Source organism: Gymnogyps californianus, unplaced genomic scaffold, assembly GCF_018139145.2.
Source record: "Gymnogyps californianus isolate 813 unplaced genomic scaffold, ASM1813914v2 HiC_scaffold_32, whole genome shotgun sequence".
Lineage (NCBI taxonomy): Eukaryota > Metazoa > Chordata > Aves > Accipitriformes > Cathartidae > Gymnogyps > Gymnogyps californianus.
In genome coordinates this window covers 407,405-435,204 of record NW_026114202.1, presented here as the reverse complement: position 1 = coordinate 435,204, position 27,800 = coordinate 407,405, and the positions used below count along the sequence as shown (strand labels likewise).

Genomic DNA, 27,800 nt, shown 5'->3' with positions numbered 1-27,800 from the left:
GGGGATGGGGCAAGGAAGGGGACCGAGCCCACGGGGGTCACGGGTGGCAGCAGGGGGGGCAGCGCGGGTGCCCGGCGCCACAGAGCCGAATTAAGCAGAAAAGAGGGGAACGGGCAAAGCTCGGAGTCGGGGTTTCATTTATTTCATTTGCTCAACCAAGGCCGGAGCGGCTTCCGTAAGGAGCGGGAAGGAAAGAGCCCCGGCTGGAGAGGGGGGGCAGCAGCGCCGGGGAGCCCCCGGGAAGCCCCAGCCTCTCCCAGCGTCGGAGCTGGGGCTTACTGGTGGCAGCAAGGCACGGACAGCGCCATTCACCATGAACATCGTCTTTATTGGTACAGCTATAAAGAACGACGGTCGCGGTCTCCAACCGGCACGGCCTACGGCTGAGCTCTGCTAATCGGTATTGCTATCAATTTAATTTAGGGAGGACGAAGGGCCGGGGGGGCGGGGGGCAAGAAGGGGAAGTGAATGAAATAGAGATCGCCCACGTAAAAACCAGAGAACAGCGAAGTGTGCGGACGAAGCGTGCGGTCCCCTGCCCCGCAGCACGGCCCGGCGAGGAGGGGACGGGATTCCGGCCTGTCCCCAGGGGAGGGGACCCCCGCAGCCCCCCCCCCCCCCCGGCTCTCCCCAGGCCCCGCGGCCCAGCACCCATCCTCGCTGCCAGCACGAGGGAGGGGCTGCGGCCGGCCGTGCCCCCCAGGCGAGGCCCAGGAGAAAAAGAGGCGTCGGGGCTGGGTTTTGGCCAGCGCTGCCAGGGATTCTGCGGCCAAAGGTGATTTCTGGAGGGGGAAAGGAGAAGGGCGAGAGGGATGGAGTGTCGGGGGAGAACCCGCTTGGCCGGGGCAGCGCAGGCGGGAGAAGAACACAAAGCAGACGAGGGGGGAAGGAAGGAAGGGAGGGAAGAAAGGGGGGAAAAAAAAAAAATGGCACAAAAACCGCGAAGTGTAAACTTTCCTTCGTTAGTATCCTATAGCTAGGAGCTTCCTACAGTCTGGTCCTCCCGCCGGGCTCGGGGCAGGACAGGAGAAGCCCGGGGCTCTCAGGAGTTCGCTCCCTCCTGCCGACTGGCTCGGGGCTTACGCTGCGGGAGCCCCTTGGTCTCTGCGCCGGGCCGGCCGGGCTGCGCCGCGCCGCCGCTGGTGCCCGTGGGCTGAGTCTGGCTGGGGCTGCCGGCGGAGGCTGCCATGGGCGAGGTTTGCCGCCTGCCGTGGGCCTGGCCCGGCCCGGTCCTGTGTCGGTTGCCGTTGTTGGAGCGCCCGGGGGGGCCGATGTGGCGCTGGCCCTGGGACCTGGGCCCCGCTCCTGCTCTCCTGTTCCCCTGGAAAGCCTGAAACGGAAGAGGGTGGGCGAGTGAGCGCGGGCCGGCGGAGGCAGCTCCCTCCTGCCGCCGCCATCCCTACGCGCCCCCACCTCCCCTTCCTGGGGGGGGAAGCGGCAAAGCAAAGCCCCCAAAGCCTGCTCTGAAGCAGAACCACCAAGGCAAGGCTGCGCTCGGCGGCTTTCAGGTGCCCCTGACCCTGCCGCCGCCACTGCCCAAGCCCTGCGCCAGTCCCGACAGCCGAAGGGCACCCGGCGGGGAGGGACCCGGCCCGGGAACCGGGAGAGGAGCCACAAAACGTGGAGCCAGCTTCCCGCAGCGCCGTGCCGGTGCCGCGCCGGGGTGCGGTTACCTCTCGTGAAGGCTGGGGAGGGCGGCCGCCGGCATTCCCCACGGCCGCCTCCGCCGAGGACGAGGGCTTCTTGCTGGCCGTGGTAAGGCTTGCGGCGGAGGCAGAGGCACACGCGGGGGTGGAGGGAGCAGAGGTCTCGCTGGGACCGCTCGGGGCCGCGGCTGTGACGGAGCTGCGCCGCAATCGGGTGGAGTAGCTGTTCTTTGGATGGGAAACTGGAAGAGAAATACCCCAAAACGTGCGTTCTGCAGACGGGACCCAGACCGTTCAACCCTCCGGCCTCTGGAGCCTGCCAGCTACAGCGCTGCTGGGGCGGAGGCGGCTCAGGGCTGGAGCCAAAGGCTCGAAGGGACAGCAGAGCTTTCTCTGGCAAGACGAAGCTTCGGTCGTGTGAACGGTACAAGGGCTCGGCTAACTGGGACCAGCGCTCGACAGCGAAGGGAACGGGCACAGACCCCTCCTGCCCAGGGAGGAGCGTCCGCCGCAGCGGCAAGGGGAGGGCTGGCTCCTCTCTCCCCTGCCCAGAGGAAGCGAAATGCCCAAAGCAGAACGCTCCCAGTCCCGCCGCTATCGAGTTTTGGGGGCGCACGTGAAGGGTTTTGGTGACGGCAGGGCTAGCAAAGGGGTGAGGGACACCTCAGCTCCTCCCCGCTTCCCATCCAGCTCACCTTGGCCGAACGAGGCGATGCTCTTCTTCAGCGCGTCGAGGTCGCAGGTGAAGCGCGCCACCCTGCCCAGGTCCTCGTCGTACTTCCGCTCGCTCACAAAGTGCTTCACAGAAAAGGCAAAACGCGCACGTTAATTCAGTCTGTGCCCAGGGACAGAAAACGGAGGTGAAAGCCTCCCATTTTGGCCGGGAACAGGTATCCGAGCTGGGTGCCGCTTGGGCGGGGTGGGGTGGGGGGGGAAGTCGTGGTGAGAAGGCAGACGGCTACGACGACTTATGGAAACAGCAAACCAGATTTTTTCAGCCCATGCACAAACAGCCTTCCCCAGGCTCCAGCAGCCAAGCCGCAGGGTAACGCAGCCCAACAGTGGCTCCGCTCTGCCCGTCTCCGGTCTGTGGACTCAGCGCAGCCCGGGTCTCCGGACGCCCGCAGGGGCAGCAGGTTTCTGAGCTGCACTAATCCCGCTACGGGGGCGAGCAGTTTCAGTTTTCAAACTGGAGTTTAATTGATGCAACTTCACGCTGACCTCTTGCGGCAGGAGCCGGCGCGCTGGAGAGCAGAAGTGTTTTCCGGAATATAAAAGTCACCCAGGCGCAGCAGGCAGGCTCTCCCGATTTAGGGGGAAAGGCAGAGGTCAGCCTGCGCCGGCGGGAGGTTTTCACAACTGCTCTGAGCACAAAGCCGCGGCCTTGCCGCGTTCCCTGCTCTCTGCCAGCTCACAACGGCTGAAAGTTGGGCTGCACACACCGGGGTTAACGTCTGGATGATCGGTTGTTGGCTGAAGTCAGTATTTTACAAACCAAGTATTTTAAATTAAGGTGTGCAGACAGCAGTGTGCAGAGCACTGGCAGGGAACTTCAGAACTATGGATGCAAGGAAAGACTTGCACACAACAAAATCGCATTCAGAAGCGTTGGAAACCCAGAAGGTTACAAAAAAGCGTGCTGCTGTTGAGAACTGTTAGGATTAATAGCCTCGCTTAGCGCTAGAAGCTAAAGGAGCTGAAGCCTGAGGCCGCAAGAGCTGTCCGAGAGTAAACTTTCTGATAAAACTAACGCTGCAAACACAGAACTCGCTGAAGCCAGCGGATACGAGCGGAATGAAGAGGATAAGGAGCAAGGAAACAATTCCAAGAGAATGAGGTAACTTCAGAAGGCGGCCAGCCCAGCGACCAAGAAAACCAGTAAGAAATCCAGAGACCACCGACCAGAATTAAGGGACTGGACTTGGGGATCGGGTGCTGGGTGGTACAGGTATAATTGGGGTGCGCGATCTGGGGTAGGGGTCCCTCCTCGGAGGCACCCAGCTCGAGCTGCTCTGCACGTCGGATAAACAAACCGCTTATTTACCCAGCGGATCGGCGACTCGTCTTCTTCGAGCAGGAACCAAGGGCCTGGCCCTGGTGAGGCGGCACCCGCACAATTCCTACCATGGATTAGGTGGCGGCTGCGCAATTCCTGCGACACCACGTTTGGGTGGGATTCGGACCAGGTTGGATTAGACAGAAGCGGAGTGAAAAGCTCACCTTTATGTCGGCTCTGAGCTCGACCAGCTGCTCCTCCGACATTCGCACTGCCACGTCAGTCATCTTCTTGAGGGCTTCTGCCTTCTTCTGGCGGCTGACCAGAATTTCCACTGAAAAAAACAGACCACAGCTTAGGCAGCGTCGGCACCGAACCAGCCTACCCAGAGTTAAACCACCCCAGTCCCGGCACACAGTGCCTTACTGGGAAACAACAGGTTCCCCCGAGTGCCCCCGGCCAGCGGCGCAGCAGCCCCGGCCGTTCCCTCCTGCGCCCGCTTACACCTCCGGACACAGACCGAACCCGAGCTGTAAGCCGACTCGACGAGGGGCACGACACGCCGCTTCGGTAGAAGCTTTGCCGCTCTCCCCAGGCTAACTGCCACCCCCTAAACGGCGGGGTTCAGTGCTGCTGGTGTGGGTGACCCCGTGGATCACGTCCCACCCGCACCAGGCGAGCCGAGAAAGCCCTTTCCAGCTCCCCAGGAATGCTGAGATTTTCCGGAACGGCCTCCCACGGAAGACTGCAGTTTACGTCCCACCCTCTCATGAGGGCACAGAGCAGCGGCCTCAAAGCGGGCGGTTTGTGTCAACCGTGTCGGGCAGCAAACGTAACCGAGTCACGGTGTATATGGCTAACTCAAGCCACAGGGCAAGTGTCGGCTGGGTACGGAGCCGCATGTTTCGGAGCAAGGTGAACGGGAGGGAAGTGACAGAAATCTGCTGCTGGGGGGCTGTCTCTTCAGAGTGCAGCAACACCTACAGCTCTGCAGGCGGGCACTTGTTGGTAGAAAGACAGAGTCTTACTTGCTTCTGCTTTCACTTTGTCCATTTCAGCCAGCAACGCCACCTCGCGATCCATAAGGCTGGGGGAAAGAAAGAAAAAAAAAAAAAAAAAATATATATATATACAGAAAAAGGGAAGAGATTTAGTATTAAACAAAGAGGACAAGCAAGAACAGCGGTGGGAGGGTTTCCAGGCACGCCGGCCAGCGGGGAGAGACCGGCAGATGGCGGCAGGAGCCCGCCGCGCCGCGCACCGAGCCCCGGCTTTTGTTCTGGAAGCTGAGGAGTTGCGTGCAGGCTTCGCCGGCGTTCAACTTGCTCAGGCTTTGGGTCAGCGCGGAGCACGGTGCGGCGTTCCCGCTGGGTACGTGGGTCACCTTGCTCTGATAAAGTCGGAGCCGCTTTGGCAAGGGGAGAGGGAGCGGCAGCTGTGGTGTTGGGGGAACCTGCACTCCGCTGGACTTTAGTGCCGAAGAAAACTAGGGCACGATGTTTTAGAGAGTCACTCAAAATACAGAACTAATGAGCAGCGGGGCAGGATGAGGATCCACGATAGCAGGAGCAGGATGCCGGGCATCCAGGCACCCGTCCCCTCCAAGGCAGCCTCTCAGGTGCCACGTTGTGAAGGCATCCGACTGCAATGCTCTGCTCTCACGCCCTCATTAGCTTATTTCAGCCAACCAAACTGGCCCACTAATTCAGAAACCTGAATCCTGGTGCTCTGTGCCGCTTCTCGGGAGGCATGCACCCTGCTGATCCCCACAGGGCTGCAGGACCCACAGGAGAGCGTGCACACCCTTCCGCACGGTGCGGCAGGTACAAGGGCACGACCTCCTGCCAGTCGCCGCCCCGCAGCCGGCAGGTCACCCGCAGCCACACAGCTCCACGATTCGGGAGTCTCTTACGGTCTGAGGATTTTTTGGCCACGGAGGGAACACCTGAGTGGGTCACAGCGAAGCACCTCCGCTCGCCAGGAGGCTCCAGCTTGCCTCACGTATGTCTGTTGCCATGAGACCACAATTCCCCCCGGGCACCACGGCAGCAGCCTTTACGCAAGCAGAACCGCACAGCTACCGGCTGGCCAAATCTAGCCAATTCAGGCTATCGAGCACCCTCCGGTAAGGCAGAGCACCCAGGGAGCTCCCCATGACTGCTGCTCACTGGCCACGCAAAGAGGGCTCTTGCCCCTGGAGATGCGCGCACCGAGTAACTCAGGTTACAATGGAAGCAGGAGAGGAAATACCAGTCCTCCCATCCTGGACGGGGACAGGTACTGGTCGCAGCTGTTCTTCGCCATGAGGAATCCAGACCCTCGCAGACACCCTCCCTGCAAACGCTTCTTTTGGGCTTCCCTCTAAGCTACGCCTCCAGCGTCCTCAGCCCTGCACCGCTGCAGCTCACCTTCGCTCAGCTGCTGCCAGTGGCTCGAATGCGTTCGACATCCAGCCTATTAATAGGGTTCATTTCAGTTTCTGCTTTCTAAATATAAAAGCAGAGTCTTCCTCTCACGTGTTAGCTCTACGATACTTGCAGCCACTAAATGGTACTCAGAGAGCGATCGGCAGTGCGCAGGGTCAGCCCTTCGACACCGACCACACGCTTTTTTAGTGAGAAAGGTTTGCTTGAAAACGGGAAGAATATTTATTTTAGCGACCATCTGAAAGGGAAACCACAGAGCATCTGAAATGCAAACTCCAACCACCGCTCCCGCTCCTCTGCATGTCAGAGAGGGCTGAGGCAAGATCAATTTAAACAATTCCCTCTGAACAGCAGCTTTGACATTTGGCTTCTTCTGTTGATTTATCGCTCTGTCCATCTGCCTTTTCAGGGCAGGAATTGTTTCTGCTCGTAGCACAGCAGGGGCCTGATCCAGGTCAGGCACTCTCAGCCGAACTGCACAAATACAACAGCGCGTGTCAAAAGCTACGCTAATAAGACTTCACCTTGTTTCCAGCCATCCCCAGAGCGGTTCAACCTGGCTCCGCAACACCGACGGGCAGGGTAAAGGGAGATACCCCAGCTGCCTTCTGCCCAGAGCCACGTCAGCAGCAGGAATCCCCCGGAGCTCGGAGAGATACGGGTGTGAATGCGGCCTTAATGATTAATTAAAAGTGCAGGAACAGCCTCGCGGCGCTCGCGCTGCAGAACTCGGTTGTGCTGCACCTTGCCCCGACGCCTCCTCCCTGAACACACAGGCACACACCCAGCTCCCGCAGAGCCAACACCCACTTTATAGGGGCTTTTGGGGGCTTTTTCCGCCAGGCTGCAGGCAGGCACACACGCACGCACCTTGGCACAGATCATAGCTTGCGTCTCTTTGTAATTTAATTTACTCAGCAGAGCTCAGCTGGAGTCCTTTACCCAATTTTACAGTTGGGCTGGCTGAGGAACAGAGGTCAAGTGGCTTCGCCTGAGGTTCGCGTGATGAGTGACTTGCATCAGACCCCACTGCTCCTCCATCCTGCACGGCTTCTCGTCAAACAAACTCACTTCCTTCTGCCGGATCCGTTCGGAAACACGCCTGCCTTTCTCGACTGCTCTGTCCTGGGACGAGACCCCATGCAGGACGGAGAGCGCATCTGCCCCCGCCAGAAGGGCTGGGCTTTAAGAAAGGACATTTAAGTAGCGCACAAGGAAGAAAAAGGGGAAGCAGATAAACCGATAACTGCTGAAGATGAAATCATGCCGAATACTCGGTTGTGACCTGACCATTAGAAGAGATGCTCTCAGCTGCAAGCCAGCTCGGTCGAGCAGTGCCTGCAAGATGTCTGTTCGTGAAAGACAACAGCCGTTTACACAAGCACGCTAAGGGTTTTGGGGTCAGTTTTCCCTGGGGCTGAAACACAACGATCGCAAAGATTGACCGCAATCGAAGGTGGCTGGAAGCACGCCTGGCAGCTCTGCCAGGAGGAAGCGAGGGCGATCCGCAGCACGAGGCACGCAGCGGCGATCTCGGCAGTGAGAAACCTCAAACCCTGCCCCACAGCCACCTCGGCACGTGGCGCCGAAGCTGAACTTACCCGCACCGCTCACAAAGGCTCAGGGTTTGGTTAGTTTTTTTTCCCCCCTGATGTGCTACTTTCCCTGTCAGCAGATAGCAAAATATTCAGGAAATTAAGGACTATCAGGATTCCCTAGTTCAGGTTACCTGATCATCTCCAGCCCAGAGGAGCAAATCCTCTCAAAATAGGAAGCCAAAGCAGCTACTGCTGCATCTGCCACTCAAACAGGATGGATTTCAGAGATTGAGATAGGCACGACCCCAGCATTAGAGTCTCCTTCACCCTCACCTACCTACAGACCACAGGTCTAATGTAAGCACGCTGTCTAGCGAGAGAAGATGAAGGTCAAGAACTCTAGGAAGCCTCACTGGTTACACGGACATCCGAAGGGCAGCCCTGACAGGCAGAAGTTAAACCAGTCCAAGCTTCGCTACTTAAATATCCTGTTTCAGTTGGACAAACCTGCTTTTAAACCAGGTTTTCCTTTGGTAGAAAGCCAGCTGGAGAGGCAATTCAGCAAGAAGATTTAACTATCGGATCCTGCCTTGTGCCGCAGGATTTAAAAATACGCTAATTATTCTCTGGGTCATGAAGGGAGTTGGAAAAACAAACAAACAAAAAAAACATCAAAAAAAAAGGTGAAGGTACAATTTACACCTCAGCTCACCGGCAACTGCATCACTTTGGGGAAAAGGAAAGTGAATCTCTTTTCTGCCGGGCTGCAGAGTCACCGCTTATCACCTGCACCGAGCTGGCATCCTGCTGGGCAGCTCCTTCCCTTGGCATTTGTCGAAGGAGGTTCCCGGTGGCCCCCTTCCAGGCAGGCACTCGCCTCCCCGCTCACGGAACCGCGCGTCCTGCTTCACCAGCTGCCGGCTCGGCTTATCGGAGCAACGCTGCGGGACTGGACTTGAGTCTTTAACCTTTCCGAACATGACGCAAGTGTTTTATAGATGATAACATAAGTCAAAGGGCGAGGAATTACTTATACGGAACCAGACACGTTAGCCAAAAGAATGACATTTTCCATACCAGGGAGAGGTTTTTACAGATGTTGTAACTGTACAGAGAGGCAGACAAAAAAAACCTTAACAACAAAACCCCACTGTATTCAGCGATAACATTGAATCAGTATTGACTCAGTAGACAAAGCCACTAACAAAGTAAGAAATAATATTCATAAAACCAAACTTGAGTTTGGGCTACAAATCCCTCAGCTATTGACAGGTTAAAATTCCCTTACATTGCAGCTTTTCCAAAAGATGGGAGGTGCTGGGAGCTCCACGTCCAGCTTCGGCTTGGAGACCACAACTCTTAGCATGAAAACGCAGGTCAGGGCACACGGACACCTTTAACCCTACCCCTCCAGTTTGGTCTAGTCCCCTCAGGTAAGTTTAAGAGTCATCTATAAACATTTTTGTCAGTATTTTTAGCACACGCCAAATGTAAGTACAGGACAGCATTCCCCTTACTTCAGGAGAGCACTTCCTGGTCGCAAAGTTCAACGCAAGTACGAGCACAAGAAAAAGTCCACACTGAACAACTGAATTTGCTAAAAGGCTTCGGAACACAGCTCTCCACGTCACTACCACTAAACACTCTTGCCTTCGAGGCCACATACAGTTTTCAGACATAGACAGCTTTTGACACAGATTTGCAAGTCTGCCAAATATCTACTTTAATCGTTCAGTGCGAGAGCAGCATTTTAGTTACTTGTCAAATGTTACTCACTTCAGGCAAGGAGAACTCTCTGTGCAGTTTCTTTTGAATATCTCTTTACCAAAAGCAATCATATTTGTATAACCAAGAAGAACAATTTCTCAGTAATAGATTCAATCAGCCAAGACAGCGAGTGTATCGGATGTTAGGCCTTTTGGAATATCATCTTAAAGCACTTATCCAAACCAATAAAGGTGTTTGTTAAAAAAAGACCTGATGACACGTGTAGGGAACATCATGCACAGTATTAAAAGCTTGGCTTAAAATGGGGGAAGCGACGCTGCGCAGGATGATCTTTCATGGGTGCTTATACCTTCAAAAGGATCCCTCTCTTCCCTGTTATATTCAACCATAATTTCAATATGAATGTTTGTTTCTAAAAGACACATACTACGGCACCCTGAGCTCCCCACAGTTCTCCTTCCAGCACAGCTAATATTAGTACCTAACTGACAGTATGTTATCTGGCGAGTTCCTCTATTATCTGCGTCTAAAATGACTTTATGACGGTCAGGACAACTGTCTTGCACAGACATGGAGCCACAGTTCATCAAAGACCCTGACGGACACACCAAAGCCTTGAACAGTCCATTGACGTCCCACCGCACGTGCGGGACGACAGCTCGAACGCTGGCCTTGCAAAGCTGCCCACAAAGGCAGCTTCTAAAAACGGCAGAGGACGGGACTTTAGACTCCAGTTTATTCTTTATGACATGCTGACCTCCCAGACGCTGAAGAACAGTGCTTGGGCGGTAGGGCAAACACAAGCAAGTCATTAACCTGACTGGAAAGCTGAAGTCTTATTCCAAAGGCATTGGTCTTAAGCCTTAACGCCTGGATCTGTCCCTACATTTAACTTACCTACTCTGCAGTTCAGCAAAGACCTGCTTCATCTTCTTAATGGAAGCATCCATTTCCTCCTTCACCACAACCCGGTACCGAGCCAGTGAAACGGTGCAGCGCTGGAGATCCTTCACTGATTTTTCAATATTAGAACCTACCAAGAGACAGAGTGAACTCAAACAGTCATGTCAATCACATTGCTAAATCCTCCCAGCAGGGATAAATCTAAAGATGGCTTTCCCTCTTATATTTAAACTATACACTGCTTGGTTTTAAATTTTTCCTTCCTGTCCCTATTACAAAGGCACCAGGTCCAGCAGGGACAGTTTGAGAGATTTCCTTATCGGGGAAAGTTTTCCCAAGGCTTGTAGAATTACCTTCTATGGGCAGGGATGTCCCTCCACATTTTCAAATACATGAGAGAAATCAAATGCATCTCCGAGTCGCTTTTGTGCTAGGGACGGGAGACAAGCGAAATGCAGACTACTCCGAAGACCAATACACCATATCACTAAATGATATGAAATGACTGTTTGCCTGGGGAAGGGAATTATCTTGGAAACTAAAATTAAGGCTATTCCCTCAAATCAGGAGATGAAAGGATTGGTTATCGCTGCCAAGGTTAGTCCCCGTGTCTCAGCTTGCCAGCAGGGTACATCACCTTGCCCACGCTCTCTGGAGCTTGCTGGAGCGCAGTTGCCCCTGCCAAGCGACATTAACAACTCCTCGTTGCAGCTTTCCCGTGCAGCAAGGAGGTGAACTACCACCACCTCATCTCCCTAAGCTAAGTATAACAACTGCGGTCACAATCGGGGTCTCTGAGGTCCCTCCTGTCCCCACTTGTTATCGTAAGAACTCAGCTGTGGAGAAAGCACACAGAAGAGGAAAAAAACAACCCAGTAGAAAGAGGCTGTCACTTCTTGTAACAGGACTGGTCCGAACTCCTGGCCTTTCGACAAATTCTCACAAAAGATGAGAAACAACCTAAAGGCTCTGTGATGGCGCACACAGAAGAATGGGCTAAATGTATGCAGGGAGACTGGCTGCTTCCTCCCCTGCTCCTCTCACACATATGGGTTTGCTGCTCCAGGCACTACATCTAAACTGCTGTCAAGATTCCTGCTGTGCGTAGGGAAGAGGAGGAGTAGAGTGCAAGTTACTGGCCAGATAATAAGCAGCATGTTAGCTTGCATTAAAATCAAAGTCCGGTATGCCTCAGCACGGTGTCTGTCAGTGACATTGCAGAAGAGGCGGTGAGAACTTGGCCAGCAGCAACCTGCTCTGACATCGGAGAGCGCGCAGACCCTCAGGGCCTTACCTAGCTTCTTGTTTGCAGGTGAAACTGGAACATCTTCCAGCCGCGTTACAGACAGGGACGCAGGAGTCGAATTGCTTGCTGTGGATCTGGACAGAGACCTGCTAGCGCTCCTCTGCTCAGGCCGCTGTCTAAGAGATGAAGGGCTCTGGGAAGGATGCATGATGAGCGATTTTGTGTCAAAGCCTGCTATTCCATTCTCTAGTTCAGGCACTGCTGTAGAAAAGCACACTCGTTTAAAGGGGAACGCGAAGAGGACAGCAGAACACTGACCGCCTCTTTACCACAACAAGCAAAAAAAATTAGAAATCAAGGTGAGCTGCTCCTTCCTGAAGAGCCAGCCAAACAAATCAGTATTCAAAGCTGACCCAGAACAAAGAAGGAACACGAAAAAGCAGGAGGCAGCTCCTCTGCTTTTTAAACACTCGGTGCCCGTCTCCTGCGCTACTTTATAGAGACTAACCTGTTCTATCAGGCATGTCTGCTGCAGCAGACTCGCAATCCTCCAGCTCTCTGGCATCAATTGAAAGTGCATCCAAACCTTCGCTGAGCGAGTCCACAGACTCCGTGTCGTGGGCACAGCCGTTGACATGGAAACCGTTAATTCCACCCTTCTCCGAGTTTGCTGACTGCTCCTCTTCAGTGGACACCAATTTACCGGGGTCTGGGAGGCCAGGGCTCGATTCAGCTTGTGGTTTCGGTTTGGTTTTCTTCTTCTTGTTCTAAGGATTAGGTATCCACACCACAAAGGGAGGGGGGGAAATGTTAAGCTTAATTCCTGAAGGGAAAATTAAGCTTATGCTTACTGGCTGAAAGTAGCTGAATTAAATGCTTTTTCAGCCAGCCTGGCTGTTGATCCTATTAACAGTAGGAGGGATTTATTCAACAATGAGGACAGATACAGTGGCATTAATGAGGCGCGAATACATTATCCTCTCCGATGGTGTGCCAACAAGAGCAATGGTTATCAGATGAAGGCTGCATAACTGATGGGAAGCAGCGGAGAGGTTTGTGGCTGTAACCCACAGCACCAGCCGGGTCGCTTCTGGGGGTGCTCACTGGCAAGGCGCAGCTTCCAGGCTGCTCTGCTAGACCTTGCTCTGATAAAACTTCCCTCATTTCCCAACACAGGGCTATTCAGTCACATTTTTTCCCTCTCCATTTCATGCTGGTGCTTTTCACGTATTCAAAGGAGTCCTTTTGAATAATTATGATTTTATTCTTGTCCTGGTGGATTTAGATATTATAATATCAAGTACTGAAACTTTGCAAATCTTTATTTAACCCTTTCACAGAGGTCTGAGCAAAGAACTAGGGAAAACACTCGAGAAGGCTTATGTGACAAAGAAATATATTTCCACAGAGCTCAGCATTAAACGCAACTGTTCAGCTCCAAAGGTTACCAATGAAAAATGGAACAGCATGACTATCTGAACAGTGAATTACAGAGCTCCGTTGAAATAAATGGACCTGATAGAGATTTACTTCAGTGTGGGGCTGTGCGTGCGGATTAGGGGTCCTGTAAAGGGTCAGCAGAATAGAAGCGACTGCAAGGACAGAAAGTCTAGAACCTTTTTTTCAGATGCCACATCTGACACAATGTGTCTGACAACTCAATTAAATGCAAATGTGGCGAGAAGATGATGTTTACAACTTGCACTGAAGTCACTGTGTAAATCATTGCCCTGAACAGCGAGGCACCTGATAACCTAGTGATCATCTCCATGCATCAGTTCTGCTAACATCAATATACACGTTTGCTCTTTGGTTTCTCTTCCCACCTAAATCACGAGGAATGCCTACTGTTCTCTGTAGTCTAAATCCTCAAAATAAGAAGATAAATGCCTTAGCAAAGTATATTTAAAAAGCGTTACCTTTTTTTTGCCCGTTACAGTCCATTCTTTCAGTACTTCACTGGCATTGCCTGAAACAAAATGCAGCGATGAGCAGTGGACGAGGCATCCACTCCAGTTCTTTCCCGGTCACGTGGAAGTGCCTCCACACCTGGAGCCAGCTGTAACACTTTCTGCAGCTCAGTTTTAATTCTCTTAGTTGACGTAATAAAAGGATCAGTTTCGTTTTTGCTTTGGGAACACACTGCTGAACAGGACTACTCCCTTACAACACAGTGCCAGCTCTTTCCAGGAAAAAAAAGAAAAAAAAACCACCCCAAACTTCTCTTTGGCTCTGTCATACTAAAGGTTTAGGTACTTGGAACCCTGCTGGAGCATGTTCTGAACCCAAAGGTTGCGTTCAGGTCAGATATCTGCTGGCCTTCTCTCCCCGGAGACAGTGACTGTGTCAGGATGCCCACAGTCTGAGGAATAGCTGTCATACCTTCTGTAGGCCAGAAGCGCAGTTGTCAGGGATGGCCAGCACGGAAATAAGAGCTGCAAAGCGACAGGCACTGTCACCAGCAACAGCCTGTTTTTCCAAGGTCAGAAAATCCATCTTGATGCAGCATGCCAGCCAGACCCAAGAGAAGATTTGTGAGCCAGGTTTCAAAGTACAAACAGCAGCGATCGAAGCTGAAGACACTCCCATTTTGTACACATGAACAAGAGTTTCTGTAACTGAGTAGCAAACCTCCTTTATCTAAAGAGCTATCAAACGCTTATCTCTGCCTTGACCCCTGGTTGAACAAACACCAACTAAAACTTGGGAAGAGAATCATCCGTTAGTTATCTTTGTGGACAGAGCCTGTACTTGGATGTGCCGAGAAGCTACATGAGCTTCTGCTCCCTGGTGTACTTACTGCACACAGCCCTTTCTGCACAAAGACTATTGCTGCTTCTGAAGTAGGTCCATAAACACGGTACGTACAAGTTAGGAAGCCACAAACCCCGCCAAGAAACCAGCCGCAGTTACCTTCCATGAAGGCTTGCACTGTTTTGTCCACACAGTTGTCAAAATGCTGCAGCACAAGGACAATCTCATTGTTGCTTCTGTTGGGGACTATTGCACGCACCGCGCTGATCTAGAGGGAAGAAAACAGGGTAACATGTAAACCGTTTGCTTTATCCCACACGGAGCCTACAGCAACCCTTCTGCAAGCAGTCTAAAACCCGTAACCGATGACTTCCTTACAAAACTTTAATGTGCCAGGACGATTTAGCCCAAATAAAATTTTGCTTTTGACAGAGCTGCAGTTAGCTCCCAGACAGAAACATATTTCATCTCAGAGAGGAGATGAAGATACAGCGTTCATGAGCTCTTCCACGGCACGTGGTGAGTTAAAGTCTCAGAAGACACATTTACCTTCTCCTTCATGTTTTCAAAGGTTCCTCCTTGGGCCATCACAGTATTGGACTGCACATCAAAAATAAACCCAGATGGATCTGCGAAGACAAAGGAGAGGGAAGCTCTCTTCTGAACAACAGGCACCGAGAGACATTTAGAAAGATATGAAGCAAGAGGTCAGCTCCGAGTTGTTACTTTGCCAAGGAGAAAATTGAAATCCTACGAACGTACGGTGTTCGCTGGCTAATTCTGGCATGTGGTTAGCAGAGGACTATTAGCTGCTGAGAGTAAAACGGATGATATCCCAGCCTTGTTTGAGGACCAGACTCTGTTTAGCCAGGTAACCCCAGTCGAATCTGGTTTGCCAATGCCCCCCACTGAACTCAAGAAGCCGATTCACTCCTCAGCTCTGAGTCAGTTTAAACCAACCAACCATGGATCAAAACCGCAAGCCAAAAAACACAAGCCCCAACAGGGCTGGTGCGAAACAGAAGATCGCTGAAGCAGACCAGACCAGTACCACTCCTCCGTTTCCATATTAATCTTTTACTGAGCCCAGCAACAAAGAGTTAACAAGAGCCTTCGAGCAGCATGGTTAACAATTTCCTCCACCTGGAGATACAAATGGCAAGCAGACTGATAAATGGGTTTGAAGATCTAGCAGCTTGTGTTCCCTGCCAGCTATCATCTCCAAGGTAATGCTTATATGTTCCAAAAGAGACCCATAATTGAGACAGCCATCAGCAACAGGTTTGCTCCCTGCCAGCGAGCAAAGGTCACATAAATCCGCAGGCCCTACCATTTCACCGAGAGACCCTTACGAGTGCCTGGTATCACAAATTTGCGCTCGATTTTCCTGACAAAGGTCTGAGCAGGCTAAATTTCAGGTTTGCTAAAGAAAAGAAATACAGCTGTTCATAGATGTGTTTTATTATGACAGAACATACTTCAAACCAGTATTTTAGCCACATTTAGTCTCGGGAAGAACATGTGTCCCCAGGCAGGGGCCGACGGCAGGACCCCAGCGGTTTTAAGTACTCCTGTTGTGCATCACCAACCCCTTTCCAGGGAGCTCACACGCAGGCACAAAGCCACAGGCAGATTTCCTAGGAGGGCGTTTGCTTGCGTGTGCTTCGATGCCTCGAGCCCTGCACGGAGTCAGGGAAGCACAAGACCACCGGTTCTTCTGCAAAGCTTCTCAGGTGGGTTTCTACAGCTGCCGCTGCCCGGTGGCTTTGGGGACCGCCGCGGGGAAGGGACACTTCCAGCAGGCCAGGGTGCTCTGCGGGGACGCTCGCTTGGTCACTGCCCTTTCTGCTTTAGCTCAGCTGATATTCCAAGCTGCTGATTCATGTTCTTTCCCTCACCTCCTCTAAATAACTCGTACGGGATTTTGAGACACACCATTGACTTCCGCCGTTCCCAGACATTGATGTAGCATTTAAACTGAGATGCCTCCAAATACAGTGACAGAATTGTGAACATGATGGAAAGGTCAGCCTCTTATTAAGGCTACAGATGAACAGTTAAATTCTTCCTCGCGCCACCCTTACCCGTTTCAGCCCCATGAGCAAGATTTTCTCAAGTTTCCCAAGCTCAGAGAAGTTCGAGTTACCAACTTTCTAGTCCTTAATCTTGTAAATGGCTTTCAGACTCCCATCACCGAGTGCGAATTAGCAATCTTTTTTCAAAATCTTCATTGCAGAGCAGCCACCAAGGACCCAGGTGCCAGGAAAGATGAAGTTCAGCTCCCCCATGCAGCACATTTTCAGCTACTCAATCCCATCCCTTTCCCACATCTCCATTTGTGCTTGGTCTTACAGGGGACTGAGCTTGTCGGCACCTCGCTCCGAGCCGCTTCTCCAGCTTCCAGTCGCTTCGCTACGGCCCAAGCCCTCCTGGTGTTAAAATGTTTATCATGCAAAAATTATGCAACAGAGACTACACCGTATACATTTGATATTGCCCTTGAGCGCTCCCAAGCATCATTAAAAGGGCTGCGGGCACTCAGGTCTCTTGTGGCAGTGGGTATTTGCAAGAAGGGACAGAATTTAAAGTGCTCAGGCCCGCGTGGACAGAAGTCTGGCAGCCACCAGCGACTTCAAGATTTTTGAATTAACAACCTTGTGGGAAAGGAAAACTCCCTCCCAAAGCCAGGGCTCAGACTATGCATGTCATGTCTGACATGACGAGTCAGACAGACACTCAGACTGATCTCTGTTGCATTAAAACATACACCATGCAGTGCTACCCTGTTGATTTGATGTGATAAACCCCAGAGACGACGCCAATGACCTTAATTGCTTCTCTGTTCATAACTGCATCCTCCAGAAAAATGAGGTGGTAAGAAGTCATTCATCCCAAATCATTTACTTTTGTGTTTCAGTGCTATTTATTGGACTAATCAACACAGGATCTCTTAAATAGAAACACTAACGATGCCAGGAAGAATCCACCCTACCAAATATCAGTCTGCTCCTCCCGTAACCCCGCTCATTGGTTCCTTCTGTATGAAACACGTGCAACGATTAAAACTACAGACCTAACAAATGCCTGCTCTGCTCCCTGGGACACACAAAATAAAACAACTTCACACCCGACACCTCGAGGAAGTCGAAACAGGGGCCGCTATTTCCCCCTCAAGCTCCAATCCAAGCCGAGCCCTGGCTCTCTTTTGAGCCCCAGCAGGCAGTCATTTCATAAGGAGACACAGAAAAGAAATAAAAGCACCAGCCTGACAGCTACGCAGACTTTGTCCCAACCAGCGTCACAGAGGACACTTTATGAAAGCGTACAGCGAGATTACATGTATGCATTTAGCTCCTCTGAACCCATCCAGCACTTCATCCCCACCGCACCCATGTGCCAGCTCATGGAAAGTTCGCACGGTAAAATAGCGTACGAAACTAAAAAAAAATCCCGCTCCGCACGCCAGGTTCACCCTCCTGCCCCAGCCAGGACACTCGCAGGCAGACGGCTTTGGGGAATTGGACAGCATATACACTTAAAGTGCTACGCAATCAAGATTCAGTTAAACCGTGAAACATTTATAGACTCTGTGGCTTTTCAGGTCAACGGTAACCGCGCCGGCTCTCCCAGGGATAGCGCGGGAGACCTTGGCTAATGTGAAATAAAAAGCTCTTAAAGAAATGGCACCTCGCAGCTCTCTCGGAGCATCTCCCATTTGCTCTAATTACAAGCATCTTCAGCAGTCCCTGCGTTGTGAGAATCAGGAGATGTCTGTGCCCAGGACTGCAGAGGTGACTGGACAGGAATTAATGCATCTTCCCAGGACAGAATAAGGAAGCCAGAATATCATTATTCTATCAGTCTGTGCTTGCAGTCATACCGTCACACCACAGTACCCACAAATATCGGGGGGGGTTGGAAATCAGGATTTCCGACACAAGTGCTACATAAGAGATTACATCCGTGGGAGCCTTCCATGGTTTCACGGCTCCCAGGGCACCAGGCATTGCACTTGAAGCAAATGGACCACCCCAGGCTGCATTTCACATCTCGCACGTGTCGTGCTTTTCCTTACAAATTACATCAACACATACTGCTATTTTTGTCTTGTAAGAACAGTTCTTGCTAACAGGCAACAGGGGTACCAACGCTAAGCTCTCTCCTCACGAATTAGAAGTAAGGACTAAATTGGGGTTAGAATCAATATCCCCGGGTTTGCTGCTGTCGAGACAACACTTCATTGATATCAGAAAAAAACCTACATAGAAACGCTAACTTTCTCCATGATCCAAGGGGAAGAACATCACTATCACACACCACCCTAAGCCCTCCCTTCCCCAAAATACATTAAGATATTTTAGCGGGTCTGTTGGGTTACTAAGCTGTCATCGCTCAATTTCTGTCCCTGCTTGCTGCCTGGGTGCAAAGTCGGGGCTTGGTACCTCAATCAGCTGTTGCGGAAACTATTTTAATGCCCCAAGGACAGCCCTGTGATATTCCTGCAGCGCCCAGCCAGCCCACGGAGGTGGCAGCTGCACTTCAGAGTCTTGTCTCAACAAGAAATGCCACTTTCTTGCTTATTTTCTCAAACAGATTTCAAGGGGCCAAGCATGCAACATGGCCTTCTCAGTCCCAACTTGATATAGGAAAGCGATCGGTTCACCAGGGTGTAATTACAAAAAAACTTGCTGTGTTTCAGACAGAATAAGGCTACGCAGGCAAGAGATGGACTCACAATTTGAAGAGTTCATTCTGAGGTGAGCAAATTAAACCTTCCAGACACCCGATCTCCAGCAGAAGCTGGATGGCTGCTGGATGGCAGCGGAAGAGTTAGCCCTTGTATTAATGCAGGCTACCTTCCCAATGTAAGGCCGTATTCGTTTAAGGGCTTGGAAGAGTGGGGAAAAAAAGCAATTAAATATGGAATAAAAATTAACTTCTTGCAAAGCAACTAAAATATGCCCAAAGTTATGCTGCTAAAACCGGGTATTTCTGCCCGACACAAAAAGTGGGTATTTTTGCCACAAAGGCAGGGACCCTGCAGACACAGCTCTCCTCAGCACCCGTCCTGCTTCCCAGGGGCCGGGCAAGCACTTGGAGCACAGGTCTAATCGCCCCCGTGGTGTCACCGACCTGGTTTAGCCGAGGCAGGCACGCTGCCATTTCCCGGGCACCATCACAGCTGCAGTTTTAACCTGCGCTCCTCCTTCTGCTTTGGACACACAAGCAGTGAAGCAAGGCAATCAGCTTTCAGTGGAGCTAAGGCAGCGAAGCCAAACAGAGAGCCATTAAGGTAATTCAAACTGCAGGACACTGTCTTCCCCCTCCCATCTAATTTCCATCTACACATAAAAAAATGAAAAATTAAATTAAACCTGCGCATTTCCAGAGCATCGCACTCAGCAGAGTGATGCAGCTGAAGTTCCCATGAATTCCTGACATCACCTGCGTCCTCGGACTGCACCCGAGCTCACTCACAAGCCAGGATCCAATTTATCAGGTTACAGAACACATGCTCAATATTCGCCTTTGTGCATTTTCAACATAACTCACAGCAAGTGCTGCCTTGCAGAGTAACTCTGCAATCTCCCGGTTTGCCGGTTCTACCAGAAGTTATCCGGACACAGACCGAGCAAATAGCTTGCAGCCACCCCAACAGGCAAAGCCTGGTTTCTGCAGAGCAGTATCTTCTGCTTGATTAGTGTGTTGTTAAACAAAGTACGAGCTTAAAATGAAATTTCTGCCACATTTGGGCTTTTTGTAAAGGCTCTGGTGTGCAGGCTCCCTGCTGCTTAACACCGCTCCAGCTGAAACCCTCCCTTCCCAGCGACTGATACCAAAAACCTTTTGCCTTTACCAAATCCACATAGGGCAGTTTTCCATCAATTGAAATGGCTCCTTGATGTATCCCGATGAGTAGGAACCCGAGCGCTGTTTTATTCAGGAACCTGGCATGCCTAAAACCGTGGCTGACGTCCAATGGAAACAAGATTTATGTGATTGCTTTGTATCCTGGGGTCACCAGTCATTCCTGAGCCTGGTGGCTGCTTTCACTCAAATCAATTAATCGAGTCAGAAGGGGGGACGAGAGGGAGCGCACATGCTTCGCGTCGGGGGAAAAACAGAAGCACTAAGAATCCAAGATCACTTCAGACAGCAGCAAACCAACAAACCTACTAGACTCTGGGGAAGTATTTATTTAGAGATCTGGCATCACTGAGACCACCTTTCCTTCGAATTTCTAAATTATCCCTTATAGAGTATACTAAAGCTGAAATGAGCCATCCAGTACAACCCAGACACGGACCTACATGTGGATGCGCGCATTTGGATTTTGAATGCGGATAATTACATGACTGGTTTACAGACTGAACTGTTTTCTCCTCAGCATAGATCTTTTGAGTAAAGGGTTATTTACAGCCAGTAATATTCAGGAGTAGAACATGATTCTGTGCCCAAACTTTGCATACACATTTCCGCAAGACTTAAAAATACCCTTCTGAATAGCTCAGATGTTCACTCTGTTCTGTGGCACTTCTTAGAAGAAGAAACAGGTGGGCTTCTGATTCGGTTTCAAAACTGCTGCATTATTAAAAATAGGTCTGTCTCATTCCCTCTCTCTCAACGCTTCTCACCGGCCCTTTGTTACACTGCAAAGGGGTTTTGTTTTGCTTTCAGAAAGAAAGAGAAACTGAAGAGACACCCCTTACCTGGCCAAGGTACGCTCCTTTACAGAGGACTGGAAAATATTTGTTCACTACATTAACATTCTAGAGCAACAGAAAAGCAGTAATTGAAAATTCAATCACAGTCCAAACAGGACAGGGCACAGCCAGAAGAGTCTGCAGCTTTAACTCTCACCTTCCCTTACGTCCACACTGCCACTGCAAGGCAGACTGGAGATGAGCTTCTTAACAAAGCAGGGCGTATTTTATATCCCCGGTGGCGGAGTGAATTAAAGCCTACTCTGCATTCCTGCTCGGTGTCAAATATTTATGTCCAAGATCCCTTTACTTTTCTTTAGGAACCCAATACATGCCAGCGCTTCCCAGCGGGTTCCCTCTCTGACACACCGAGAGCAGCAATTGTGCCAGCTTTCTCGTTCGGCTGGGGATTTGCCAAACCCCTGAATTCCCACAGAGTAACAGCTTCCCGTGTTTTCCCCCAGTTCTCTCCTACAGATTTCTCTTGCTGTTCCCCCACCTAGACCCGTTAATTCTCCTCTGCTGTTTCAAGGTGTGTTTTTCTCTCCACATGTACTCAGCAACAACGATTGCTGGGCTCTGTTTCCAGCATTAGAGGGAAGTCGATTTCTTAATGACTTGTGCTGAGGCTTCCAAGAGCACAGATACAAATACAGCGTTTTAAAAATCACTCAAAAATTATCCTATACAATAATTTCCATAACTGTTACTAATTGCTTTGAATCATGCATGGATCTAGCTGTCAGAGGACGGCTGGGCTCCTCAGGTAGACACCGTTTCTATGCCAAAGCTGCTAGAAAAAAAATCTACAGAGAACAAAAGCTCTTCTCTTGAGGTAGAGGACATGAATTGTCAAACCCATTCGCCTTAAATTATTAATTAGTAGTCAGTTCAAATAAAAAGAGAACCGTAACCCTCAACCCCCCTTCTCCCCCACCACACACACACTTTGGAATTAATGTTTCACACACGACAAATAAGATCTCTCCCTGAAATAAGCTGCTTGACGCCAGAACAGCTTTGCCACTTAACATGCGATGGCAGGAAAAGGAAAACCAGCCTGTGTATCTGAAGACAAAAGCAAGGGAAAAAGCTTCTCGCAAACTTGCTCGTTGCCCTTCTGTGCCTATCTCAAAGCAAAAAGATTTAAATAGGTCTAGTTTGAATCGCATCCCCAAGAGGCGAGGACCTGAGCTGAGCTATCCCACCTCGATTCGATGGCTTGTTTCTTAACTGGATTCCTGGCAAGCAGTTGCCACAGACAGGACAAGCAAATCCAAGACAGAAGCCTGCCCCAAAACCCCACGGGGCACCCCGAGAGGGTGGACAAGGGCTGCCTGGGAACAAGACTGAGTTTTGGGAGCGTTAATCCCATGCGGGAGCCAGATACCACTCAAATTCGTCCTGGCCCTACCCAGTGAGGGGAAGTCGTGCACCAACTGGGGACCCCAGTAAAATAAAAAAGTTTGGCTCTGCAACTCTTCAACTACTAAATAGTATTTTTTTTTCTCCTGTTGCCTGACTGTGAAAGTGATGCAATATTAACATTATACAGGAACTCGTGAAATCAGAACTGTCCAGCTGGACAACTGAAATGCTACTAAAAATGTCACAAAACCCAACAGGTTATATGATGTCACTAAGATAGTGACAATAAGCTGTCAAGTGACACTAGCAGCATTGAAAGGAGTATAGCAAAAGCAATTAACCCCTTTCCTAATTGATAACTTGGGAATCAATAGTGCTGTTTATTGGCATTTGATTATATCACATTCACATGCATCTTACCTTTCGTATTTTGCTTTTTAGACATCTCAGAGTGTTTGCTCTAATGTCCAGCTACACAGGAGGGGGAAAAAATAGAGTCCTCGCCCTTGAGCAACGTAGCTGGCAGTTGCAATTCACACACCGCCTTGTATCAACGCGGGAAACGGCAGATATCTGGTTTGGGATGGCAAAATCCCAGCTGCGAGGGCAAACGGGGTCTGGAGTTGTCAGAAATCTGCTGACAGGCCAGCAGAGCCCTACAGCTCCTTCCTCTGAAAAGCAGCTTCTTGTCACGAAGCCTGACTGCAGCAGTTGGTATCGGTCTTTTCAGGTTCTGAAAAAGAAAGAAGAAAAAAAAAAAGGAAATAAGAAAATTGTTACTGTACTAGCCAAGGCATACCTCGAGCCTCCCAGCTTGTCAGAGCCGTCTTGCTCATGCTTTTTAAGAGCAAAATTTGTATTTTGTTTCAAGGCATGGTGAAACAGCTAGCCAGAAAAAAAGCAACATTAAATATAAAGCAACAAGATCCCTACAGACTTGGTACAGTTTCAACAGGCTTAATTCAAAGCTACTGTAAGACACTGTCACTTAAGCATGCAAGCAGTAGAACCAGGGAGGTTTAGAACCCATCATAAAAAAACCATTTACACAAATGCCAGCATTTACGGACGTAAGAGCCATCAGACAAAGTGGACCAAGAGCGCGGTTCCTGCACTCGGTGACAACACTTGTGACAGCGCGAACTCTTGGCTCTCTCGTGCGTTAATGCAACCAGCATTGCGGGGAAGGCACAATTCGCTTTGCTGCCAGCACCCAAAAGCACACAAATTTTAAACGCTTTCTCTGCTTATTTCAACAGAGCACGAACCACAAACCTCCCCCACCGAGGGGGTGCAGGGGCAGCTCCGCGTGGCATTACATACGTGTATTTTCCTCGTGCTCCCGGTGCTCCTGATTTAAGGAGGCAGCGAAAGCAGGGGCGGCAGGCACCACATCAAGTACGATGACAGGTTAAACAAAGAACAACAGGATACACAAGGTAAGGAAACAATAGAGACCTCTCTGCCACAGCAAACCCGCCTCACCCCAAGAAAGAATCTGGCCCCCATGACAAAACCTCACAGCCATATTCACAATGTAGCAGGAAGAACACAAAAATTGCCGTTTCAATATGTAAAAAGCAGGTACCTGAAAATGCAAAATTTTTTAGTAAACATCAGGAGAGCTTGTACATTTTAGCAAAACCCACACGCTCTTGAAAATGAAATGACAGCATTGAGAAACACGCATCTAATTTGCTCCAGAATTAATTAAGTTCAACTCCCGTCCACCCTGATGATCAGGATTATTTTTAGGCGTATGGTTCACAACTCTGAGGAATGCAGCAACGCTCCTGCAACACAAGAACCCGCGACACTGCCCCAGGGTTCATCGACAGGGTCCTAACGAGCCTATTTTGATTCAAAAATAGACGTTTCCTATCATTAGAATTTTCCTTTATTAGCTACACAGGAGTTCAAAACTTATTTCTAACCAGCGACCCTAGCAATCTAAATCTGAGACAGAGCCAACACTCGCCGTCTGCGCAAAAAAGACTGCGCAAAAGATTTTTTACCTGCAAACAGAGTCCCAAAACGAGAGGTGGTGACAAACTCCTGCCTCCCCGCCTTCAGCTCTCCGAATTCAATGCCTTCATTCGTTCTGATGCCTCGAGGCACTAAATACCACCTCATAAAAATTGTGGCATTTGAAACTCTGCTCAAAAATACAGAAGCCAGAGAATTTAGTGAAGGATTAAGCTGCTGTATCGGGATGCGAGCGGCCCCCGAGCTCGACGCCTGGAGACTGCCGGCAGGTCGAGCTCTGCCAGCCGTGCTAGCGTGGCCGATGTGCTTTGGTTTGCATGATTACACCCAAGTTTCAGTTCCCAGCCTGACTGCATTGTGTCCACGACCAGGAAACACTCTGCAGGCAGCGCAGCCATCCAGCTGCTGGCAACCTCCGGCACCTCCTGTGATTTTAAGATAACGTCGGGTTGCGAGAAGGAAAGTGCTCACGCACTGACCTATGATTCCAGAGTTAAATGCCTTCGGTATATATCGCTCAGAGCTTTAAAAACAAACAAAACAAACCCCAAAACTGTGCTTTAGAGTCTTTATAATTTCATTTTTTAAATAAAGACGAGCATGCTTTAATCCAGAGGGAGCGTGGAAATACACAGGTACTGACAAAAGCCTGTAACACGCGCTTGAGAGTACTTTACGTGAACTCCCTCAAGTTGCCTCAAACTTAATTCAAGAAACAACGGAACACTTAAAAACTGCCTCTGCACGTACATCCCCGACAAGCAAATAACTGCAAGAACACTTCATTCAGACAAAGTCGAGAAATAAGCTGTAAAAACCAAAAGTTGCCAGTAAAGAAGTTATCAGGAAATCTGAAAAAGCCTGAAACACACTACACCTTATCACCCAAGAAATATACATTTACCCACTTCAAAGGAGAAAAATAAACAGTAATTAAGTCTTGGAGGGAAAACAAACAACATACAGCAGGTTCTGAATTACTCTTTGGCAAGCTAAACTCTAAGCACAAAAGTAATAAAATAATGGACTGGAAACAAAACCCCACTGATATATCTGATGAGTGCAAAATGGCAAATCTTTACTCCTTGATGATGCAATTAATATTTCATCCGATATACCCCGTGGTAAGAATCCAGAGCCAGACAGTCAAAAGCAGCTCCGGCTCATGTCAGACTCGGGGTTCAGGCTGCTGCGTGACCTGCCTTTAACTCCGTGTCTCTCACGGCAGATCCGCTGGAAATTTCAACACAGCTACTAGCTGTGAACCTTAAACAGATCAGCGCAAGAAGGCTGTAAAACACACAAGCATTTTTAAAACCCAAGTGGAAACTTCAAGACCGGTAAAATAGCAGAAGTTAATGCAAGTTCAAATAAACTCGCTATAGGCGGCGAGCTCCTTCAGATACGGGCAATATAAGGCATATACAGGGCACCGTACGTGTCTGCAGAAACAGTGAAGCATCAATACAAAAACATCAAGAAATCTACCCGCAGGATTAAAAACAAAATATTGTAGTTATAACAGAATTGATGGGGGAGCAATATAACCCGCAGAAACCCAACCCCCTCCCGTTACGGACAGAGCAACCAAACTCCTCCCAGAGCCGCCAGCGTTCAGCTGACGACATAAAACTTTTCCAAATCACCTTGGCAATGCACATTATCGTTAAAGGCACAAATATCGGCATATTCCATCTAATTTAGAAAGAAGGAACACATTCGAAATTTTACAGACAGCAAGTCAAAAAAGAAACGACTTCTAAATCCCCCACCCATGGCATTAGCTTGCCGTGCTATTCTTGCTCCGTCTAGACAGATTATTTCAGTAAACTTTCGGAACTCGATAGCTCCCTATTTGAAGGAAAAGAAGATAAACAGTGAGAAATTTGTCTGGATTTTTTTATTAGTCTATGGAAGATGCTTTTGCTGAGAAATCCGGAGTTCTGAAGAATAAATAAATCTGCTTCTTGGGAGGGTTTTTACCACGGTTGTTTTGGGATCTCGGGCAGGCGGCACGGTGGGCTGTCCCCAGCCTCCGCCTCGCGCCCGGCTGGAGCATAATTCACACTGTACAGTAGCATCTGGCTAATTGGCTTTTGAGTTAAGTAGTCCCTTACCAAGCTATTTTAATCTTGTTGATCGAGCACGTCAGAGTCGTCTCTGTGAGTACACACAACAGCATTTCAGTAGAATAAATTGTCCTGTTTGTAATTTATAATCACTCTCAAATAAAAATCCATTTTCCAAGACTCCAGCACCTCAGAGGACCCGGGTGTTTACCTACAGCACTGGACCCCCTCTCTGTAACACACTCACGCAAGAAGGGAATTAACTCAATTTAACAGCGTGTCCGGAAAAAAAAAAGCGACAAACACACTAGAAATTCAGGAACTTATTCGACCTGTCATGGAACACAACCTGGAGGAGCAGGTTTAATCTGCCCACTGTGCACAGGAACACGCTGACACCCCAAATTTCTATTGCCTTTGCTGGGTGCTGCCAGCCCTGACTCACGGCACAAACACAGCCTGGTTTTTCCCAGACCTCTGCTGAATCCCTGGGGAATTTACGCAGCGCTGAAACCCTGAGACTTGGAGGTTTTTCGGCAAATACCTGTTAAGTTACAGCAGACCAAAAATAAGCCTGTTCATCTCTCATGTTCAACAGATGCCGCAGTCGTTTCTGTTCGAAGAACTAAGTTTTTTGCCCTGAAACAGACCACGAAACACGTCAGGCCAACGTTTTAATCAAAGCCAGGCAGCTTTATTACCCCGCATCTGAAAGGAAGGAAGCGCATCGTTCAGCAGCGAGCACAGCACAAGCCCAACTAACTTGGTTGGGTTTTGGGTTGTTTTTTTTTTTTCCCCTTTCCCCCCCCTCAAATCGAGACAATCTGTTTTCAGAAGCTCCTTCCACCGAACAATGGCTCGGTCAGAGCACGCGGGGAAGGAGGAGCACGGCCTCCTCGCCTCTCCGAGCACAGGTCCGGGAAAGTCTAACGCCAGCGCCCACAGCCAAATCCCTGCCTGCACAAAGCAGCTTCTTTCTCTATCCCGGACAAGTCCTTTCATGGTACTGGATGAAGGATCGTAAAATTGTACGATACAAAGAACCATTTTAGGATTTAAAAAAAATAGTTTCTTAATATCACTCTTGGGGTTTGGGGTTTTTTTTTGTTATTTTCAGTATTTCCTCAGGAATGAACTGAACATTTAACCTCAGAGATAATTAGCTGTCTATATTCTGTTTAAATCCACACATTTATTGTTCTTTCACCAAATGCATTATGCAGAGCACGACTGGGCATTAGCTATTCTCAAACATCTACCTCTTAGAAGCTAATTGTGTATCAGTTTGCAGCACAAAGAAGTAAAACTACGTACTTCAGATGACAAAACATTGCCGCATCTATTCCGATGATGCTACAAAATCCCACCCCGTGCGTTTACAAATACTTAAACAAGATAAAAGAGCAGACCACTGGGTTTTGTGTTCTTCAGGAGGG

The 27,800-nt window shown here is 49.9% G+C and overlaps 1 protein-coding gene across 2 annotated transcripts; it reads right to left on the bottom strand.

Annotated features, from left to right (window-relative positions):
• Nucleotides 1–656: 656 nt before the first annotated feature.
• Nucleotides 657–23,040, bottom strand: SPATS2 (spermatogenesis associated serine rich 2). 2 transcript variants are annotated; one of them, XM_050914151.1, is made up of 12 exons: nt 22,730–23,040; nt 14,787–14,866; nt 14,397–14,505; nt 13,403–13,452; nt 11,992–12,250; nt 11,532–11,744; nt 10,232–10,367; nt 4,671–4,729; nt 3,867–3,976; nt 2,342–2,444; nt 1,674–1,888; nt 657–1,330 (listed from the first exon to the last, which is right to left on the bottom strand). In XM_050914151.1, exons 1-12 carry the CDS (start codon nt 22,752–22,754, stop codon nt 1,043–1,045), a joined length of 1,647 nt encoding a protein of 548 aa, XP_050770108.1. In that variant the 5' UTR covers nt 22,755–23,040; the 3' UTR covers nt 657–1,042. The 2 variants fall into 2 exon arrangements, with proteins under 2 accessions (XP_050770108.1, XP_050770109.1); XM_050914152.1 differs by having other exon boundaries at nt 11,532–11,741.
• Nucleotides 23,041–27,800: the final 4,760 nt, after the last annotated feature.

Coding starts and splice junctions, on each gene's coding strand:
- SPATS2 (XM_050914151.1), bottom strand. CDS start 22,754: ATGTCTAAAAAGCAAAATACGAAAG. Junction 10,368..11,531: donor ACCTGCAAACAAGAAGCTAG/GTAAGGCCCTGA, acceptor GTCTCTTGGTAG/GTTCTAATATTGAAAAATCA. Junction 3,977..4,670: donor CAAAGTGAAAGCAGAAGCAA/GTAAGACTCTGT, acceptor TGTTTTTTTCAG/TGGAAATTCTGGTCAGCCGC.